General features: G+C 35.0%; 2 protein-coding genes across 3 annotated transcripts in view; one reads left to right on the top strand and one right to left on the bottom strand.

Moving 5' to 3' along the window:
- The window catches only part of LOC110993061 (probable Rho GTPase-activating protein CG5521), a 28,038-nt gene extending 5,421 nt beyond the window's left edge, over positions 1–22,617 (top strand). For both annotated transcript variants that reach the window (XM_045629778.1, XM_045629533.1), the window contains 26 exons: positions 2,156–2,334; positions 2,880–2,962; positions 3,492–3,643; positions 3,843–4,023; positions 4,431–4,556; positions 5,042–5,137; positions 5,972–6,073; positions 6,712–6,947; positions 9,160–9,263; positions 10,076–10,206; positions 11,018–11,172; positions 11,570–11,695; positions 12,264–12,431; positions 12,732–12,828; positions 13,165–13,349; positions 15,773–15,928; positions 16,167–16,395; positions 16,707–16,845; positions 17,415–17,523; positions 18,230–18,390; positions 18,676–18,858; positions 19,300–19,426; positions 19,971–20,126; positions 20,812–20,970; positions 21,239–21,485; positions 22,096–22,617. In XM_045629778.1, the coding sequence (XP_045485734.1) occupies positions 2,156–2,334; positions 2,880–2,962; positions 3,492–3,643; positions 3,843–4,023; positions 4,431–4,556; positions 5,042–5,137; positions 5,972–6,073; positions 6,712–6,947; positions 9,160–9,263; positions 10,076–10,206; positions 11,018–11,172; positions 11,570–11,695; positions 12,264–12,431; positions 12,732–12,828; positions 13,165–13,349; positions 15,773–15,928; positions 16,167–16,395; positions 16,707–16,845; positions 17,415–17,523; positions 18,230–18,390; positions 18,676–18,858; positions 19,300–19,426; positions 19,971–20,126; positions 20,812–20,970; positions 21,239–21,485; positions 22,096–22,289 (3,981 nt within the window). In that variant the 3' untranslated portion in view covers positions 22,290–22,617. The remainder of the gene's footprint in view (positions 1–2,155; positions 2,335–2,879; positions 2,963–3,491; positions 3,644–3,842; positions 4,024–4,430; positions 4,557–5,041; positions 5,138–5,971; positions 6,074–6,711; positions 6,948–9,159; positions 9,264–10,075; positions 10,207–11,017; positions 11,173–11,569; positions 11,696–12,263; positions 12,432–12,731; positions 12,829–13,164; positions 13,350–15,772; positions 15,929–16,166; positions 16,396–16,706; positions 16,846–17,414; positions 17,524–18,229; positions 18,391–18,675; positions 18,859–19,299; positions 19,427–19,970; positions 20,127–20,811; positions 20,971–21,238; positions 21,486–22,095) is intronic.
- Positions 14,072–15,340, bottom strand: LOC110993071 (endocuticle structural glycoprotein ABD-5). The gene is made up of 3 exons (XM_022259157.2): positions 15,209–15,340; positions 14,855–14,973; positions 14,072–14,591 (listed from the first exon to the last, which is right to left on the bottom strand). Exons 1-3 carry the CDS (start codon positions 15,218–15,220, stop codon positions 14,399–14,401), a joined length of 324 nt encoding a protein of 107 aa, XP_022114849.2. The 5' UTR covers positions 15,221–15,340; the 3' UTR covers positions 14,072–14,398.
- Positions 22,618–22,842: the final 225 nt, after the last annotated feature.

The raw sequence follows: 22,842 nt of genomic DNA, 5'->3' as shown, positions 1-22,842 counted from the left end.
GAACCAGCGAAACAGGTCGCCGTGTATACCCATGGATGCCAACTTAGTAAGCAAGATGTCATGATCAATACGATCAAAACATTTGCTGTAATCTGTGTAGATGACGTCGACCTGCGCTCGCCTATCCATGCCACTCGATATGTATTCATTGGCAATAATAAGGTTTGAGACCGTAGATCGATTCCTTAAAAACCCGTGTTGTTCACTGGTGAGCTGAGGCTTTACAGCTGCATACACCTGTTGATATACAATTTTTTCAAAGATCTTGGCAATGAGACATAGTTTAGAAATTGGTCGGTAATTTTCAATATCACATTTATTGCCCTTTTTATGAACAGGAGTAATGAAAGCTGCTTTCCATATGTTAGGTACTAGACCTTTGCGTATGGAGAAATTAAATAAGTACGAAAGTGGTTTTGACAAATTATCAGCACACTTCGTTAAGAATAGTGGTGGAATAAAATCGGGACCACCCGATTTTGAGAGATCTAGTTTTTTTAGCAATGCCGATATTTTTTTAGGTTGTATTTCGATTGCGGATATATTAGAGTCACTGTTTTGAGCATGTTGTGATGTGGTAGTTACGGTTGTGTATGGATTGTTGAAATTATCATTTCTATACGTAGACTTAAAGTATTTAACAAAAAGATTAGCGATATCTTCACCCTTGCTGGCTGTTTCGCTACAGTAATTCATAGTTTTCGGAAAGGAGTGGTTAAGTTTTTTACTTTTAATGTAAGACCAAAAATGTTTAGGATTAGTTATTATTGAATTTTCAGTTCTGCTAATATATTCATTGAAGCACTGTCTCTCAAGAATCTTGACACGTGACCTGAGAAGCGAAAAAGATTCATAATCCGAGAGGTTCTTGTACTTTTTAAACTTACGATGAAACTTAAATTTTTCCTTGATCATTTTAATTAAAGGTAATGTGTACCATTTAGGGTAATGATACAACTTATAAGTTTTCTTTGGTATATATTTATCTCTTAAGGTGTATAAAATTTCATAAAATGTTGATACAGCATCTTCCAAATCATTCGACGATAAAGTATTCTGCCAATTGTAGTTTCTTAGCTCATTGTTAATTTCTTCATAACTTCCTTTATTATACATGTATTTTACTATTCTGTTATCCTCAATAGTATCGGTAAGTAAAAACTCAGTTAAGATACATAAAGATTTGTGATGTGGGTCTTCAGGTAACAAGGGATCGTCACATGCACTGACTTTCACCGCAATATTAGAGAAAACCAGATCCAATATTCTGCCGTATACATTTCTTACATGATTATATTGGTTAAGATTACCAAGAATCAATGTATCCATTAACTCGATTTGTTGCAATCCGGAGTAGCCCTTCGGTAGGAGGCAAGTGTAATCATCGTCGCTCGTAGACCAGTCAATATGACTGAGATTAAAATCTCCTAAAATTAAAAATTTGTCATGTGGGTTTGAAAAAATTAATTCGTTTAATTTACGCGTAAAGTTACTTAGTTGGTCTAAAAAGGAGTTACCACAATTTTCGGCACAAAGGTATAAGGTACAGATGTGTAGATTTTGAATATTTTTTTGTTTTTTAGCTCCAGACGTAATTGTAATCCAAATGTCTTCAGCAGATGACCTCCATTCTACTCGCTCTCTTACGTTTAAATTGCGATTCACTGCAAGTAGTACCCCTCCGCCCTTGGTCTGTCTAGTTTTATCATAATTTCTGTCACGTCTGAAGACCACGTATCTGTTGTCAAACATTTCGTTATTATAAATACCATCAACTAACCATGTTTCCGTAAAAGAAAGTATGTCATATGAGTTTAACAAAATACTACTTAGAAGATTGCTGCACTTGGTACGTAAGCCACGTAGGTTTTGGTAGTATATATTCAAAGAATTGAAATTAAGTTATTGCCAATGCCTATGTAATATGTATATGCAATTTTAAACAATACATACATACACAACACGAAATAATGACGTTGTTCAATACAAATAAAATAAAATAAAAAGAACTGAATACTATACACATTATATATTACATGGAATTTGAGCTGTAACGATGATTTTTCGAAAGTTAAGTTATTTACTACGACTATAAGAGTAGACGATAGCATTTTGATGCAAGTTATATTATAGTACATTTACTGTTTTTTTTTAGAATGTATTGCAAATATTCATGACGCAAGCTGCGAACGTCTTTGTGTCAAGTACGAGTGTGGCACCACCTGGTAGTCTTCCTTCTCACCAATTATTAGAAGAACAGACCGATACGTGCAAGAGAGTGCTCAATATATATAGATATATGGTTATGCACGTCGGTATGAACGACCGCTCTTGGTGAGATATTTATTATTATTATTAAAGCTTTATTAATTCATACAACAATTGGTTAGCTTACATTCCTTATATTAATATTTAATATAAGTTTAAAACAAAATGTAAGTTAGATTTATTTTTTATTTAGTGGCATTTTTTTGCATTAACCCTTTTTGGGTGAAAGCCTTCTCCATATTTTCCATTTTTCTTTGTCTTGAGCAACATTATTCAAGTTTTTTCCCCGATAAGTTATTTATTAGGAACTTAATTTTTTATCTAATAATTGGGTTTGGGGTTTGATATGTAGAGAAATACATTATTGAAAGTGAAATGTTGGTATGTTCATAAATTCTAAAGTTCAGAAAATTGTCATGAAAAACGGTTTAGTAGTTCTAGAGATATTATTTGTATGAGGACAATTATGTACGAAGGTAAATTTTGTTGACTGATTATTTGAGTGATTGAATTATTCCTATTATTTTCTTTAGAATTTACTTCGACAGCTTTATTATATATTAGCACGTAGTAATATATGAAAAATAGTACAAGCAAATTTATTTTTTCAGGGAACAACTTCTCTTGGTACTCCTTCAAATAACGTCTATAGTTCTAACAAAAGTTCCGCCCAAGAAGAAACAGGAATCCCTTGGTGAGTTAAACATTAATATTTTCATTAAATAATAGAGTAGTGTGATTTTAAAACCTGGCATTTGTTTTATCAGTTAACGTAAGTCGATATTCTAAATTTCAACTCTTTCATCAGAGAGATTAAACTGCCTTGAGAAACGCAAAACAGTTTTATTCAAGTATTATGAACCAATTCGATTTAGGGTTTAAAAAAACAGCATATCCATTGTTAAAAGACCGGCAACGCACTTGCGAACCTTCTGATAACGTGAGTGTCCATATCACTGACATCAGATGAGCCATCATGTTGCAAAAAAAATCCGTTTCTGACATATGACAAGTAATACGCGCGCGAATCCAATCTAAAATCTACTCTAACTTGCTTATAAAGGAAGATTAATTATCACTGAAGTAGATGCAAATGTATGTAACTTAGGTGTTTGTATTGAAAATGCATAAATATATGTAATCAAATCAAAAATCATTTATTCATATAGGTAACATAATGTACACTTATGAAGGTAATAAAATAATAATAATAATATTTGTAGGAGGACATTTAGCCCCGGCGTTGTTCCAGACTTTAATTGTGACGTGGATTAAAGCCAATCTGAATGTCGCTGTGAAAGCGGACTTATGGCAAAGCTTCATGGAATTGTTGACGCGCCTCACCCACTGGGAGGATTTGATTAAGGAGTGGGCGGTAAGTGTATTTTAATAAGGGATATGAAAACGGGAACTGATCTATAAAGAACTAGGGACAAGTAGATTATTTTCAAATTAAAAATTTATTAATTATAACTTTTCTTTAAAATCGCAAAAATTGCTTGGAAATAAATATTGTACAATGTTCACAAACTTAAATTAGTAACATTCATGTTTGAGAATGTGAAATATTTCAGAAAACAATGGAAACACTGACCCGTGTGTTAGCGCGTCACGTGTACGCGTTGGAACTGTCGGAGAGCGGTGGGGGAGGGGAATTGCGTACACGTGGACGTAGACCAGCGCCCGTTACTAATGCTAATCGCCCACCACCCTTGCGGAGGGCTGCATTACAGCCCAACGATACTAGGACACCTGGTGAGTTTTTTGATTTTTTTTAAATCGATTTGCGGGGGGCGGGGTTGATTGTAATACATTGTATATATGCACATAGTACATGTTTTGTAACATTGTTTTTATATTGTTTACGCGATTAAAACAAGTGGACTTTCCGGTAAAGTCGTCTTTCCGGTACTTATCGCCAAATAATTGAGGTTTTTGGGTAACAATATGGGGGGGGGAGGGTTAAAAACTGTTACGGCGTCAAAAATTTCAAATATTTACTTTAGATATAACATGAACGCTCTCTAATATATATAATACAATACAGTAAAATATAACGTAAGAAAAATTTCGATGAATTCATTTCAACTTATGGTATTATTGTATTATAGTTTTTGTGGTTTGTTGATGAAATCTATTTACAACAATTTTAAATCGTCCAGGTAAATCTCCACGAGTAGGTCACGAGACGCACCCTCGAAAAGACACTTCATCACGAAGACCTTTGGCTCGTTGTCGCAGTGATCCCCACTTAAATAGACATGCGCATACACCGCAGAGCTCACAAGGTAAAGTATTAATAATTTATTAAAAAACTTCAATAAGAAACTTATTTATCTTTCTCAGACACGAATATTTATTTTCCTATTTAAAAAAAATCCCAAATCGAAAACTATACAGTTCAAAGTTTACGTATATGTGATAGACTAGCAGTGTTGTCCAAATGGCTTAAGCGTGCGACTGTCATCCCTGAGGTCGTAGGTTCGATCCCCGGCTGTGCACCAATGGACATTATAATATGTCCAATGGACTCGAATGGTGAAGGAAAACATCGTGAGGAAATCGTGCTTTAGACCTAAAAAGTCGACGGCGTGTGTCAGGCATAGGAGGCTATTCACCTACTTACCTATTAGATTGAACATATAATCTTGAAACAGATACAGACATTTGAGTCCCAGACCTAAAAAGTGTGTAGTGCCAGTAATGTTTAAACTTTTTTATATATGATATGATTTTTTTACAATTGAAAGCATTCCCGAATATTTGTACACAGATGAAACCAAAGATCCGATAGATGTTAAGCGGCGATGGTACTCCATGGACTCGGTGAGACACTCTTCGCAAAATGAGGAAAGGGATTCCGCCAGCGGTAAGCTTTTTATATTTACATCACTTTGTGGAACCAGCTGCCCACTGAAGTATTTCCGAACCAATTCGATTTAGGGTCCTTCAAGAAAAGAGCGTACAACTTCTTAAAAGGCCGGCAACGCACTCGCGAGCACTCTAGCATCGAGAGTGTCCATGGGCATCGGTATCACTTACCATCAGGTGAGCCTCCTGCCAGTTTGCCCCCTGTTTTATAAAAAAAAAATTAAAGAGTAATGGAGAGGAGATTACTCAATATAAACAAGACAACACAAAGAGTTCGAAAGGAGTAGGAGATAAAGGAAACTTCACGAGAGGAGTCGATGAGTGGAGTTGAACTATAATGACTTGGTACCGAAAAATTGGAAAAAGAAAAAAGGCAGTACAAGAGATGGGGAGATGAAATAAATTCGTTGGCGTTTGTTAGAATAGAAGAGTTTTTGTCGGTAATAGCAAACGGACGTTTGAAGTTTTTTTTTTGATTGTGTGTAAAGAAATAGGAACTTGTGCGAAATGTATGCTATTTTTATTTTATTTGTAAGCTTTTTAAAAATGTTGTTACTTTGAAAAGGAATGTTAGCTCATCTTTAACAACTTAAGTCAAAAAAGAGTGGCGGAGAGTTAATTGCCAACTTCTCTTCGTCCTACGCCCTTGATTTAAGAACTGGCAGTAAATGTCTAAAAATCAGAAGCATTTAATATGTATTTCTGTTTGCATAACTGTTGATTGTGTTACCTAAATAAATAATGATTTTTTACTTTGACTGTTAATAAGTGTTTATATTTTTGTTATCACTACTCTGTCTATATTTTTAATTTAGATTTTATATTTTGTTAGGTTCACGATCGCCGTCTCCAGCGCCATCTAGCGGCGTTGAAAGCAGTTCTATCAAGGACTCGCCCTTGCAAATAGATCTCGCATCTGATGGCGGCAATGTTGGTAAGTTATTTTGTTTGCTATGGCAGTGAAGAACGTTCATAGTCAATTTGTAGGAAAAATTAAGTCAATCGTCAATTTTCTAAAACACTAAGGGTCTGTTTCACAATGTCCGGATAAGTTCCGAATAAGCTATTTAATACTTATGGGTAGGATAAACGCTATTGTTGAAACCGTCAGATGGCGCTATTTGTCAAGAAACGCGAAGTATCTTATTCCAAATAATTTATCTGTAACATAGCTATTTGGTACTTTATCCATACATTGTGAAACAGGCCCTAAGTAAGTTATGATATAAACATAATGATTATATTTTTTTATGTTAAACTTTTTATTACAAGTGGCCTTATGGTTTTTTTTACCGTTTTTTTTTATAAATGTGCAGCATATAACATAATATATAATTAATAATGATAATTATTATTTTCACAAATTAATATTTTTATGATCCCAATTCTTAGTTTTTAGTTCTTAGTTTTTATTTAATTAATCTTTGAAGACTAAAATTCATCAAAGCTATACCCTTTATATGTAACATATCCGCTACTGACTATTGGAAAAATCCCTTATAAAATCATGGCAGTGAGTGAATATCATCCGGAAGTTATATCAGTCATCAAACTCATCTTAATCTTATGTAGAATGGTCTGAAGCGGACGGTGGTGAGGGGGGGGATTGTATGGAGGGTGACGTAAGGGGGTCAGGGGGAGTGGGGGTAGTTATGGGGGGCAGAGCGAGGGGCTGGTTACCTGATGTCGCCTGGGTCATGTGGAGGAGGATGTTGGCAGCCTTGGGAGACCCAAACGCCTTAAAGGATCCTCATGCCCACCATCATTTGTTCAACTACTTGATACATCTTAATGCCACTCTTATTAAGGTCAGTACAATGCTCTGACATTTTGTCTAGTTTTCGTCGTAGTGTGAATTTGCCCTCTTCGATTAAAGGATTATCCAACTGGATAAAAATACAGACTATAAGTGAATCTCAAATAATTGTTTGTTTAAATATTATAAACGTTTAAACCGACGTGTATACCTACCCTTGCGTAGCTGGGACTTACCGCTTGTGTTAAATAAAACACTTTGTTTGAAACTGGGTATCAACTGGATTCAATTGTTTAAAGTATGAGCTTATAAAAGACAAAATAAGGGTTAGTATAGGTAACTTACTTAACGGTTCTACTAAATGACACTTTAATATAAGTGTAGTCAACCTTTTTTGACATTATATATAACCAGAATGTTATATTACAAAAAGGGCTCGAGTGTGTGATGTTTGCTAACATTTATTTTACGGTTAAATTATTTACTGAGATATATATAACAACGAATGTTAGGTTACAGAACTGCTGTTTATATTTTTTTTACTTTTTTAAGTATTTTTCTATTACAAACATTTTTTTTCGAGTTTTTGAAGTATTTAACTTTAAAAGTTTTAAGAGAAATGAATATGATAGTCTGAATGTATATGTATTATATCATACTTTGAGTGAGTGAGTAGGTCATTATATTTGCGCAGTTTTGTACATATGCAATTATACACTGCAATATAATTTAAATCACTCTTTTACCTTGATAAGTAAACTTGTAAATAAATTTAAAAAACCGGTCATGGCTGATAAATATAATCAGAAACAGGAAGAAATAATTCGTAAAAATCGGTTTACGAAGGCAGTTATACAGTTTTTAATTAATGTTTATTTTTTATTGCCATTTTTAAGTACGTGTACTCGCAATTATTATAATAGGAAGTTATGTATTTATTATTTCCATGTGGTATAAAATTATTAAAGAAAATATGACATCACAAATTTTAAAGTAAGCTAGCAAGGAAAAAAAATAAACTAGCAACCACAAAATACCAAACTACAAAATAAAGAATGTAATAATAATTAAATCTAAAGAGAATCTTAAACCTAATCATAAAAGCATGACATACAAAGTTACGGTAAGAAGTAAGTTACTGTACTAGTCATAGACAAGAATGATTCTTATTTCTTTCTTATAATGTATAAATAAATAAATCAGTGGCGCTACAACCTCTTTAGGTCTTTTAAATCTATTAGGCAAGTAGGTGATCAGCCAAAAGTGCCTGACACACGTCATCGACTTTTTGGGTCTAAGACATGTCGGTTTCCTCACGATGTTTTCCTTCACCGTTCGAGCAAATGTTAAATGCGCACATAGAAAGAAAGTCCATTGGTGCACAGCCGGGGATCGAACCTACGACCTCAGGTATGAGAGTCGCACGCTGAAGCCACTAGGCCAACACTGCTCATAATGTATATATTCCTTTATTGCCATACAAGACCAATCTCAACTATGAAAATGAACCGATCGAAACAATACATTTCGTCCGTGTCGAAATTCACGGTGAATTACTGGTTATTATAATTTACATTTATAATAGAACTGTAAAGCATTACGTTTTCCATTTTGTTTCGTCGGTCACGTATCGGAAAAATACACGTGTATATAATAACGAAATAATAATAAAGTGACGTGATTACAGCTAAAAATTAACGATTTAGTGATAATTGATCAAATTTTGTTTACATTCTAAAATGTAAATAAAGTATGAGTACGGTTGTTCACCCATTACCACCGAAGTGATGTCAGTACTAATCACAAATATTATCCGTATCTCGCAATGCTCGACAGATGGTGAAATTGGATATTTACATTTAAGTGTTTATCTCATCGATTGTCATTTGTTTTCGGTTTTGTTTGTTTTATAACTAGAAGCGCACTGTTCTTGTATGGTTCTATTGCGGTTGTGCGAACTGTTGTCCAATAATAAATTATTCAAGCATTGCCAATGCGAAAGAGGAGCAGGAAAAAGGCGGTGGCTGAGGCGGTTGCGAAGGAGAGAGGTATTACTTGTGATTGAGGGTAGTTTTAAATTTTCGTGTAATTGAGGGTAGTTTTTAATTTATTAGTTATGACGTTGAATATTCTCGATACGCTGTTTAATGTTAATCACCAATCTGTAATCGTCGAGTTATTTTCATATGAATCCATGAAGGTTACTATTTAGCTTTGTTTTTAGTATCGTAAAGTTTGTGTGAATTTATCGGATTGTTTTACAGATAAGTGCTAATCAGACGCTCAATGGCAATACGGAGATTCATGTGCCGTTTAACTTGGTGGCTGGATGGTGTTTGGAAGCGGAGGCATTGCCATCATCACATAGGTACTGTACGGTTCCTGGGTCATCCGGGTGCTTTGAATAATAATAGATTTTTGTTTTATTCTATATATACTCGCGTTTAACAATAGAATATGAGCGATATTATGAAATGTTTATTGCTATGTATAGAATAAATTGTCACAGTTAAGAAAGTGCCTACGTCTATACTCTCGGGGCGTAATTCCGACGATGTAGGAATAGTCACGCTTATAAGTTAGGAAAATGTGCCTTGGCTAGTACAGGTACGATTTAGATACAAACTAAAATTCAATCAAAAATTGATAGACTCGTAATTTCCACGAATAAATTTAGGGGGTTGAAACTGTGAATAAATAAGGGATTCGTAGCGTTATGGTCGGTAACACACTCACGAGCCCTCTGACATTAAGATGGGCTGTCCATGGGCAACGGTATCGCTTAACATCAGGCTGAAGGCTAGTTTGCCCCTAAAAGTATCAAACGCTAATTAATGAATAATGATTGTGTTATTTATTGTACAAAATTATAATAAAAAAGATTATTTAAGGCACGTTTATTAATAAGGATTTGAAAACGTGTCATTTTATTGGTACATATCGCTTCCTTAGAATAATTTTTTGATAAGATAAGCTTTTACGACATGTAATTTGATAAACCATTATTTCTTATTTTGACACTATGACACTAGTAATAAATGATATCCGTGTTATTTTATAGTTGATTATTAATCGGTCATCATATTTATTAATCGTTTTAATTGATATAAAGACACTAGGAGTTTATTATTTTAGTCAATAAATTAATGTACTGTTTAATTAAAATGAAACTTACTGCAGGGCGGGAAAGTTACTGGCGCTGCGATTACTATGCGAATCGACGCAAGCGCAAGGCCCGGGTGCGCCTTCTTCGTGCAACAACAGGCTGCATTTAGCCCATCTAAACTTATACCAAAGAGCATTACACCATGGTATGTATTTTGGAATTAAATAAGATAATAAATTTGGCAAAAAAAACGTTAATAATAGACTCCCTCAAAATGTAAAAAGTGCAGACAGCCTAGCAATATTTTAATTAGACTAAAAGACTATCTCTTCATCGTCTACGGAAATGAAAATCCACCCAAGTTCTACTTCGCTAATTCATTCTTGAAGCTTTTTATGATAACGTGATAAATTGTATCTTTAGCATATAAGTTGTCATGTAAGTGACTAGTGTCTATTATAAGAAAGTCTTTAAACCTGAATAACTTTGGCTTCTACTCAGGGTAATGTAGATCCAATGAAAGGGTTTCAAAACTGGACCTTTAGTTTAATTTTATTCGTTACAAATATACAAAGAGATAAATCTTCTCAATGTATACTATTGAAAACTTTAAATTTCATAACCAATGAACCTAGTGGCTTTCTAGTGTGACTCTCATACGTCGTAGGAGGTCGTAGGTCCGATCCCAGTCTGTGTGCCAATGGACTTTCTTTCTATGTCCGCATTTAACATTTGCTCGAACGGTGAAGGAAAACATCGTGAGGAAACCGACATGTCTTAGACCCAAAAAGTCGACGAAGTGTGTCAGGCATTGGAGGCTGATCACCTACTTGCCTATTAGAGTGACATGAAACTGATTCAGAAATCTGATACCTAAAAAGTTAGTTGCGACTCACTTTTAGAGTATTTTTACAAATATTATATAAATAGAGTGATACGTTATTATTGCCAAAACAAAATATTATACATTACGAAAAATATTAATATTATATTTTTTATATTATTTATTTCTACAGGTCTGACGGGCGAAGATCGTTCAGTGGTGGACGTGTTAGTTGAGTTTGCAGCACCGCGATATCTCTCGCTGGCTCTAGACGGATACTCTTTATTACTCCTGGATTTCGTTCATGCGTCGACTATTGTTCTTAATTCTTCAGACATGGGCCCATCGGTAAGGAAATAGCTCTTGGCTGTGGTCTAGCATACAAAAATCGTGAAATAAAAATATATTGTATTGACGTAAATACAATTCAATGGTACTAACTACAATAGTATTTTTTTTTATTAACATAACTTTCTCGCATTTAAGGAAAGCGCTTTTTTAATGGATTGAAGCTATGTATATAAACTTACAATTATTTTACATAATTTTAAATTTTTTTCGCCGTTTCGTGTGCGTGGTCACGGTGTTTTTTTTTTATTAAAATCATGTAATCCGTTAAAAATGTGTTTTCTTTAATTCTGGGTGTAATAATTTCTCTAAGTAGACTAGTAGTAGTCTTACAAAAAACCCTTAAGATGTAATTTTTTATTCTTTTATATAACTTAATATGGACATTTTGTGGCAGTGTCCTCGAACGGCTGCTGTAACATTTCTGGCCTCGCTGTTGTCTTTACCAGACGGTCTGATGAGTGCACCAATGCTACAGCCATATCCTCATCAGTACAATACGGTTTCATGCCCTGACCTGAAGGTATGTTTACGTTAAAAGTAAACAAATTTAACTTTATATTATTATGTATATCTTTTTTTTAACATTGCTTCATGTTATATTTGACTTTCTGTGTGTTAACTACATCAATAATGTGGCTTATTTTAAATTTTAGTAGAACATTTAGCACATTTAAAAAAAATTCTTTGAGAGGTAATCTACCTATAAAATAATAAAACATTCAATTTCAATATAAATAAATAGAATAATTACAAAACACCAAAAACGTATCTTCTAGCTTTTTTTATACCTGTGACCTGACTATGAAACTTTTACTATTCATTAGTCACACAATGCGTGCGTAATTTTTTTATCGCTTAATTTTATATAATTTAATTTCACTATGTGCATTACTAACCTACTCTAAAGTTTCTCACTAAGTGAATGTTTTTTTTTTTGAGAAATGGTCTTTGAACCGAACTTGAACGATCGCTTCTCAGCCATGAACCGCAAACCGAAAAATCAGGTTTTTAAAAAAATTAAAATTAAATTACGTTTGGAGATTCATTTTCTTCTTAAATTTTGGTTACTTTATTTTAAAAACGTACAGGAACACGTACTAAACATAGTAGTGCGCGTATGTCGTCGCGAAGGCGCGGCCGCAGCTCGCTGTGCGGGCGCGTGCGCGCTCGTCGCTCACGTCTGCCATTTGCTGGCGACGCGTACTCACTGCGAACGGTTGCCGGCCTATGTTACTTGTTTACTGCAGATGTTGATGGTTAGTATTTCTTAGTATGCTTTAAATAAATTTGACAATAATAATTTGTATATGCAGTGAAACACCCAGTTTCACTGCATATACAAATGATTATTAATGATTACTGTATTTCTTACTATATCTTTCTTTCGTTAATACATTTTTATCATCGATTTTCTAGACATAATACAATAAATACTGTTGGGTGTTCAAACACAAGAAAAGTCAAATGCAAAGAAGAAAATGTATTCTGTTTTTTTGATAGGATTTTATTTGTCATTATCCTGAATGACAGCTATTTATTATACAATTTTGTTTTAGATGAAGAACAAAACAATAGCCAAAGTGGTTAGCGATGCTGTGCTGGTTTTAGCGGACTACACTGATAGAATTGTTGAGATGTATCCGGGACTTGCTGGTGAGATTCCTATTCTGTATATTATTATATAAAAAAATAATTAAGTAATTTAGCAATATAATTTAAATCAAAACTGACATCTGATATTAGCGTTTTTTTTCGCTCAAAAACGGTTATTTACTGTTACAATATAATTCAGAAGATACTTTAAAGACTTGGTAGAAAATTGTACGTAGTACGTGGTAGTTCCGGACTAATTCTACTTTGGGTCCTTCAAGTAAATAGCGTACCAATTCTTATAAGGCAACGAGAGTTGGCGAGGTGAGCCCCGTGATTAGGCGAGCCTCCTGCTCGTTTGTTCCATCTGTTATTGTAAAAATCTGTATATCTTCACAGAGAAAATAATCAAGTGTATTTGTGCGTGTTTGGCACAAATATCGCATAATGGCGGTAGAGACAACGTACGACCGCTGGCTGGCTCGTTACTCTTATGCCTTGCCGAATTCGCTGTTCGCTGCGGACCCGCGCTGCTCATGAAACATGAGCAGGACGAGCAGACCCTGCTCCTCATGATATTTAGGGTGAGTTCAAACAACAATAGATTTGCCCATGATTTGATAAACAAAAACAGGAAAGGAAAGATTTAATTTTTTTTTTTTTTTTGGACCACAAAATTAGGATGTTTGTCAACATGAACTTACATACGAAAATATAAAAAAAAAGCGGTGCCGTCCCTAGAACATGTGGACACGACCAGCGAATTAAATATTAATGATTACGTTAATGAGTTTAGCTTTAATTTTGTGACTTGTGTAAAACATTTACGGACAAATTATTGTGCTAAAGTATTACGTTAACTAAAAGTGTGTTTAAACAATTAACACCTATTAAACCAAACAGATAAACTTATTGTTTGTGATGTGTGTAATTTGGTTTTTGTCTCGTGCTTGTAGTCAGCATAATGCTTTTTAAAATTACGTTCGTTACTAGAAATTAGAATACCAACTTTCTGTTAAATATTATATAATTTTAGATTTTACGGTCGATCAATATCCATATTTTGCGAATTATAAATTACTTTGAATTTTTAGAAAAAAAATTTGCTAGAAAAATCAAATGAAGAAAATTCAATTTAATTATCCCATCCATAAATGCGTGTAGAAAACTTCTTAAATAATTCGGATGAAAATGTTCTTTTTTTACCGGTTACTAAAATGCCAAAGAAGAATAGTTGTTTGATTTTTGGCACATATGCGATTAAAGTTACTCAAACAGTTAAGGTAAATTAATTAAAATACCTGAATATGAAACAAAACATTTATTTAAAGATTAAAAACAGTAAAAAAAATAGAAATCGATACAAAAATCACAAACGAACCCATTAATATAATGGAATAACAATTGTCAACACTCAGAAGTCATTAGTTAAATAGTCTATGGAGATATTTCCTATTTCAATATGCCATGAAATCAGCAAGCTTACAACCTAAATTCAATAGCGAATTGCCCAAAATGACGACATCGTCCTGGTTCGATGACATCATTTGTTTTTAAGTTGTTTGTCGATTGGTGAATGGGTGTTAGAACTCATTGATGTGATGTTAACTAAGTATTGCCAGATTATTCCAATTTATTGTCCGGGGTGTTCGACGCGTTCCTGGGGCTGGAAGCCGTGTTCGTCGGCCACGTACGTCACGGTGTAAATGAGACCGTCGGGGGCGGCGTATTTGTAGCTGCCTTGCACTGCCAGCGCCTTGACATCTTCAGAGATTTGCCTCAGTGTACCGCTTTCTTGACGCTGGGTGCCATCGCTTGTCTCAAACCTAAAGATATTAAATAAAATAATTATTTTTCACGTGAAACATTTAGATTGTCTAATTGTAAAAAAATATCAATATAATGTTAAAAAAAATTTTTTCATGGGAAACATTAAAAATGAGCTCATAAAAAGCTCAACTCCTTTTATTAAAAAGGAGAAATAAGAAAGAAATGATAGCTAGCAACGAATATATATTACTAAAAAATAATTTGACTATGAACATTGATAGTAAATGTTACAACCCATTTAATATATTGTTGAACTTACTCAAAGTTGTATCCGTCTGGGTTGACAATGGCGTCGTGTTTGAGTATGTAGATTGGTTCTGGAACAGCTTGCTGGGGCGCAGCGGCCGCCGCGGCGACTAGAGCAAGGGCTACCAACACCTGCAAAATATAATTAGAGAATAAGCAACAACTAGATTATCATATACTGTGTTAGGTTTCGATTCGTTTGCTATCTTGAACTGAACTAAAATTGTTTAAATGAAACCAGTAATGTCTGAGATTTTAAAGCATTTAGTAAAGATAAATAAAATAGCATTGCTGCTAATGCAGAAAGTTAAGTCAAACGTGTCCTTTATCGCTATATTTCTGAAAGTATAAATCTCATTAAACTTACGAATTTTTGCATGATGTCTGATTTAAAACTGTCTTTGTACTGAACAATGTACTTCTAGTGAAGACGGCTGCTGACTGTGAATATTCCTTTCTCCTGCCGCATTATAAAGCAAGCTCTAACATATGACAAAATTGTCTGAGAGTCGCATGCGCACGTAACATGGTGCTAATGAATAAAGAGATGGATTTCTAACATGTATGTTCAGTGCTAAATTATATCGTTTTGCACAATACACAAGTATTTTATCGGTATACCGAGAAAATCCTTGACCTATTATTGCATTATGCCAACATTTCGACATAAGTGATCTTTTCATTTCGGTTCAATTTTTGTATTATATTTACTATAAATTTGGTAGTTGCATATTAAATAAAAAATTAAAATAAAAAATACTCTAATACTAATAATATTATGTGCGAGTATACCTTGTCTTTCCGATAGCAGCGTCGGATCTTACACTAAAACTTTAAATAAATATAATTCGCATAATTTTGTTTATAGACAAGGAATATTATTTCATAGAATCACCCAGGTATGAGGCATGACGTTGTTATTTATTTTCAGGTTTTGTATGCTGTAATGAAAGGCACAAATGGTGCAGACATCGAAGGGCTAACTTTGCCGGTGGATGAAGATTTTGATCCAAATATTCAACTGGACAATCTAGGGCCTAAGACAGTTCCTGCTTCAAGTATTGATGTCAAATTATGGGCACAGACGGTAGGAATTAAATTAATAACTAATTATGTCTAAAGATAAAAAATAAACATAAATCAGTGGCGCTACAACTTTTTTAGCTCTGGGCTTCAGATATCTGAATCTCTGTCATGATCATTGATTTATAGGCAAATAGGTATTCAGGCTCCTGTGCCTGACACACGCCGTTGACTTTTTAGTCTAAGGCAAGCCGGTTTAACCTACATGAATAAATGATTTATTATTATTATATTTCCTACAGATATGCTCCCAGCTGGTGCTCTACCTAGGTCATTGGCCATTATGGACAGGATGCCAGCTCTCCTCGACGGTCTGCGAACAACATGACAGCATTCCTTCTCTTGGGACAGAACTCGGCCCACCGGTACTGACAGCGCCTCATATACAAGTCATGAGATTGAGTGATTCCACGTTGGCATCGTTTATTGAGTTGCCAGCGTTGGATGTGCCTCAGGGAGGGACTACCCCAGGTAAATACAGATACGATAAAAAAAGTTTAGTCTTTGATTTATTAACAGGTGAGGTTCTGTCCTGTCCCCATCTTATGAGAAGTGGTAGTACCGCCCATAGACGGTTTCCATTCCAGAGGAGCGCGAATGCGTTGCCGATCTTATAATATAAAAACAGTCTAAGATAGAAAGCACTTTGTTCTTGTTTTATTTTTTTCACTTAAGACTGAGGTTCACTAACACTAATAATGAAGACAACAATGTATGAGCAATTTTCCTTTAAGTCATGTATTCTATGTATTGTTAAGCTTACTATACTTATTTTCTCATAGGACTAGTGACGTCAGACCGTCAAGTACGCGTGTTATTGCGTGACGTCACGGGCAAATCTTGTTGGGACGCCTCTGCGTTGTACTACGACCCGTCAGTGACGTCTGCCGAAGTTCTTGAATCGCTGCCTCTACCGAAAGTGTATGTTCTCAATAGTTAAAATTACTTTTTCTACATTTAGTCTAATACAATTAAAAGTTGTTTTTATACAATAATACCTGAAAAACAGCCTCCTGCCCGTTTGCCCCCTGTTCTATAAAAACACAGTGGAGCAAAAGGGAGGAGGCCTTTACCCGTAGAGGGGGTCTATTATGATTTTGATTATTTTTTAATTTATTTATTATTTAAAATTTAAATTGAAATGACTAATTATGATTGGAATAACATCTAACACAAAGAAGATAGTAATACATATCTTATTTCTTTAATGCATGCACATATCATGTAGTATTTAATCCTATGATATACTTGTTTAAAATATATTATGTATTATGAAAATAAAGAGGCTTTAATAATAACACCAGAAAATGTTTCCTATCGTAAAGTCGTGAGTTCCTAAGCCCTGAGACCATGAAAGCTTGAATAATTGTAACAATGTTTTTTTTGATAAATTAATAAATATTTTCACGATTTATTCTAGTAAACATATCTCGTCTGTATCTGTTTTGATTCGCTCAAGGCAATATGAAATTCCTTTAAAAACATTTCAGTGTCGAGACACCAAGAGAGAACACCCTATCATCATTACCGCCACCTTTACCGCCTGATCTCCTGCCAGACTACAGGAATTCACCGCCAGACAAACATCAACTGGATCACGTAAATATATTAATAATATAATTTGCTAACGATTTTTTATTTATTTATTTATTTATGTTGTACTCTTACAGCTAACACAAAATACATATAATAGCAAAAAAATACACCGAGAACATAGCCACAGATGGAATACATGATACATTATATAACAAAAAGATTTACAAAAGGGAACAAACAAACAAAGTATTTAGTACAATAAACTAACTAACTAACTAACACTTTTCGTGATGATATTAAATTATCAGTGTAAAAGACACAGAAATGTATCTCTCTGAACCTGTAATTTACGAAACTTTAAAAAGGTGATTAAACTTTTAAATACAAGGTGCCTTTGTAGCTTGGGTGACTAATTGGACTACAAGTTTGACACGAATTCTAATTAACTTTACTTATTATTATGATACTATGTTTATATCCTAATTATATGATATTATGAAATACAAAATACCATCCCTATCATCTGGACGTCCATCCTTTCACAAAATAGGCAGTTTTTGCCGCAAACCACCACTTTGTGGAGCCAGCTGCCCACTGAAGTATTTCCGAACCAATTCGACTTAGGGTCCTTCAATAAAAGAGCGTACCAATTTTTAAAAGGCCGGCAACGCACTTGCCAGCCTTTCTGTCCATGTCCTGCCCGTTTGCCATTTGCATATGACACTTGCATGCCTGTTTATGTATGGCTGATTGTGGTCAATTTTTCTAGGTCTTAGCCTACATAGGCCATACGTCTCCAGAGGTCACATGCGGTAGACGACTGGACGAAGCAGGTCCTTCTCCCTTACCTCCAGGACTTGAAGATGAATTGGTTTGCGCACTCGTAGCTCATAGGAACGCCGAGAGACACTATCTTCAAAATAGAGACAGGTTTGTGTCCACATATTATTGAGATATTTATTTGGTTGCCTTTATCGGGTCTATATTGATTTCTTCTTAATAACTTTGTTGACATTGAAAAGCGCTTGGCTATTATTATTGTAATTCTAATATAGTATTATTAAAATTGTAATTATAATGTGGTATAATTAGAATTGTAATGGGGTCTTATTATTATTGTAAAAAAATTACCGGTTTCTCGAAAAAGTACGTAAAAGTAAACATGCTATATGGACCTATAAAAAAATAAGAATTTTGATTTTTCAATTTTTTCAGCGAGGAAGATGTAGATTCCGTTGATATATCATCAATCACTGGTTCGAGTGAAAACGTTTTCGCCGCGTCGAGCCAGCTGGTGTCGCAGTTGGGTACTCTGGCGCCTGCGAGACGTGCGCACGCGCATCTTTTGAAACGCACCGATAGACTGTTGCGGGAATTGAGGAATCTCGATGCGCAGAGGTAATTTGTTGATTTTTTAAACGTATAATTTTTTAATGTAAATTATCATCGCAATTTTGACTGGAATATTAAATTGTTATAAGGAAAAGTGTAAAATGTTCGATGAGCCAAAGTGGATTTTTATATTTACACTAATTAAATTAAATGTTGTGTAAAAGAAAAATAATGGCGATTAAAAAGAGTAGCGGAGGGTATATTGCGAGTTCTTCTCTTCCATTCTACGCCCTTGATTTGAGAACTGGCGGTAAATGTAAAATTAGAAGCATTTAATTGTATTTTTTTTTGACGTTGATAAGTGTACATTATGTTACCTAAATGAATAAATGAAATTAAATGATTAATTTGACACGATGGAGACTCACTGTGGACGCCCTCTGCCCTGCCTAGGGGTTATAGGACATTAATTAACTAAATGATTAATTTATGCAATATACTCGACAGGTGTCGTGAAACGCACAAAGTTGCAGTGATATACGTGGGCAAGGGGCAAGAGACGAGAAACGAAATCTTGTCCAATCGTTGCGGCAGCGCGGCTTATGAGGCCTTTTTGGCTGCTCTTGCTTGGGAGGTAAGTTTTACAATTGTAATAGCATTTTACTAGGATTTTAACAAAAGATTTTATTTAATTGTGAGTTTTGTCTTGTGAAACTTAGTCGCTTTCCTAACAACCGCATTGCATTTAAAACGTTGGAGGAATATTCACGTTAGCCAAAGACTGCATTTACCATGGAGAGTGTTCAGAGGAGTTGTTCCTCCTTCCTTGTACCTGCAGCTGAGTTTCATCACCGGACGTCGAGGCAGAATATGAAATTTCCACCCGTATCACCTTGATGTCCGTCGTTCTTCAACTTTTCCCAGCTGCCCACTGAAGTATTTCCGAGCCAATTCGACTTTCAAGAAAAGAGCGTATCAATTTTTAATAGGTAGCAACCCACTCGCGATCGCCTGGCATTTAAAATCCATGTGCGTGGATAGATGGTTGTCTTTTAACATGCGATTAGCCTCATATGCCCCCTGTACTATAATTTAAAAAAACACCTTTTTATTACTATGTCCCATAATGGTTGCAACTCCAGATCTCGTGAAATAAAATGATGATGAATGCCTTCCAGGTGGAACTAGAGAGCCACGTTGGTTTCGCGGGTGGGCTCCGAGGTGGAGGGGGCGGAGGCACCAGTGCCCCTTACTTGGCCACTCTCACCCTGGAGGCCCTGTTCCATGTGGCCACGCGGATGCCGGCAGACACGCCAGATGCTATACTTAACAAGGTAAAGTACTCTTTCTTTTTTACTCTTTTTTCTTTGGTAGAAAGCATGTCGACGAAGCAGAAAACGTAAATTCTGTTATTTAAAAAAAATACTATATACATATAAGATTGTATATAATAGAAGACTGGACACAGTTCATTGTCCAGGACGTCGAACGTATTTAAAGAAGTAACTTATATACTAAGGCCAGTGACGTATACATTATAAACAATAAAACATTAAAATTGCATGTAAAACATAGCCGATGCAAGAAACCCGTTCTTGACGAGAATTCTCATTTAAGTACAGGATGTGTTCCTAAATTCGAATATGAATTAAGTGATGATGATTTATGAGCATTATTTTTGTTATGCATAATTTATAATGTTTGATTTATATAATATATTTTTTTTAATTTTATTTTAATACTTTTTCTTGTTACGCCAAAGAATTATAACTTCTAATGAGTGTACACACGTTTTTTTTTCTTTGTGATAGGAGGTACACGGGTCAGGCTCGACTGATGTTAAGTGATACCGCCTATGGACACTCACATTACCAGAAGGCTCGCAAGTGCGTAGCCGGCCTTTTAAGAATTTGTATGCTATTGTCCCTAAGTCGAATTGGTTCGGAAATACTTCAGATACCGATACGGATGTATGAAAAGGCAGTGTTGAACCTGAAGATTGTGTTTTGATATTTTCAGACTCGTCACCTAGGCAATGATGAAGTGCACGTAGTTTGGAGCGAACATTGGCGGCCTTACAAGCGAGACACGCTTCCCACTCAGTTCTGTGACGTCCTCATCGTCTTGTATCCTCTGCCCGGGGGTTTACTTCGGTGCACTGTCTCCAGGAAACCTGATGTAAGTTTGTTTATTTTTACATGATAAATATATTAGGAGCACGTACTATTTTGTCTTATATACTACAAAATATATATGTTTGTTTTATTCCTGTTAATGTTAAGATACATTTTTCTAGCTTCGTTGGAACTACAAAGCTTAGGAAACATTAATTTTGTGTTAAAATACAACGTTCATTTCACGAAATCGCTATAATAGCATATAATTAAATTTGTGTTTGAACAGAATTACGCAAAGACAATTAATATATATAAAATTCTCCGTATAGGTTGGCGTTTTCGGTCCACTGTGGGAAGAATGTATAGTGCGCGTAAGTTGTTGCGCGGCCTTAGTACGAGGCGCGGCGTTCGCCGGCGGTCGAGCCGTTCGTGCTACGATGCCCTTATATCAGCACGCGTGCAGCGAACGCGCACGTGATTTGGACGCACTCGTCGCGACGCACACGCACGCCACGCCCTTCGAGCACTTTGTTACGAGGATACGTGCTCCGCTTCATACTCATCAACAGCAGACTGGTTTGTTATTATATTTATTGAGATGATTCATTTCGAGATGTCACCTCCAAAAAAATAAATTAATAAAATTATATTTCCATATTATTATTCTTGATTTAGTTTATTTGTTTGATTTGTTTATTGGTTCTATTTATTTTTTTCTCTGTGGCATCTAGTTCTCATTTTTTCAAATGCATTGACCTTACTGAATTTCGACACTGCTGTAGTTTCTCTCTCATTCTTCCTTGTGTCTTCAGCAGAGTCATAGAGCAAAAAAAAATAATGTTATGTCCGAAGAAGGCTATTAAAAAAATATGTTATATTACGAAACTCTGTATTCTTTTATATATTACCACTTCAGTATATTTTTGCCTCTTGGTGGTTATATTTAGGTCTCCTCTAAGCCTTTCCACTATCTTTGCGACTCTTCTCCAGTTGTAACCTACAATTTGAGTTCGTCCTGCCATCATTTGCGTTATCGGCTTTTTCTTCGTTTTCCATTTCTAGAGTACCATTCTGTGAATATTTGGCTCCATTTTTCAAGGCTTCATAGCATAATATGACCATTTCATTTGGTCTATCTTAGTGAGACTGTCTGTCAAACAAAATATCGGTTTAATATAAATTTCAGATCAAAGTAGCGGCCGTCTCGCGAATGCCTTACTGGACCACGGCGCTAGCGGTTGGTCCAACTCTGAACCGCATACGGTGTCACCTCGCCCTGTCAAACGACTGGGTCCCTTCAAGAGGCCCTTACAGCCCACTTCAGCTCCACACACGGCACCACCCACTGTCCCAGCACCGGCGCCCAGACGTAATCGGTGAACATACATTTACATAAATTTACAGTAACAGTTTTATAAAACCCGAATGAAATCAAAAAATATACATCGTCACTTATTTTGAAGCAATTTAAAAATATCTTCTATATAAAGTAATAGAGTATTGAGCTTTTTTTTTTCGATATCAACCTGCAGAAAAATAGGATATTATGTAATGAAACGAGTATACTCAGATGTTTAATTCCGTAGAATTCTGACAGCTACATTTTGACATGTCAGAGATGGCAAACCTTTTTGGCCGGGCACATCTTTCAATTTTAATACGAGTCTTAACGTCTGAGTCTATACATTGTATTTTTTAGTGAATGCATACATTTTATTAAGTGCGGTGCTCTAAATTAAATTTACTTTAACAGCGAGTGGTAATTACATCCTTTTTCAGTACAAACAGTAAAAAACGCACAAGATAACATTTTTGCCAGCGATGGCAGCTAAGGAATAAAAAAAGTAATTAAAGCTCTATATATATATTGTTCGTGATATTGAAATATTTGTTATATTCGTATTGGGTCACTTGAATAACTAAATATTTATTT

The sequence above is a fragment of the Pieris rapae genome, chromosome 1 (assembly GCF_905147795.1).
Source record: "Pieris rapae chromosome 1, ilPieRapa1.1, whole genome shotgun sequence".
In the NCBI taxonomy this organism is placed as follows: Eukaryota; Metazoa; Arthropoda; class Insecta; order Lepidoptera; family Pieridae; genus Pieris; species Pieris rapae.
This window is presented reverse-complemented; position numbering and strand designations above follow the sequence as displayed.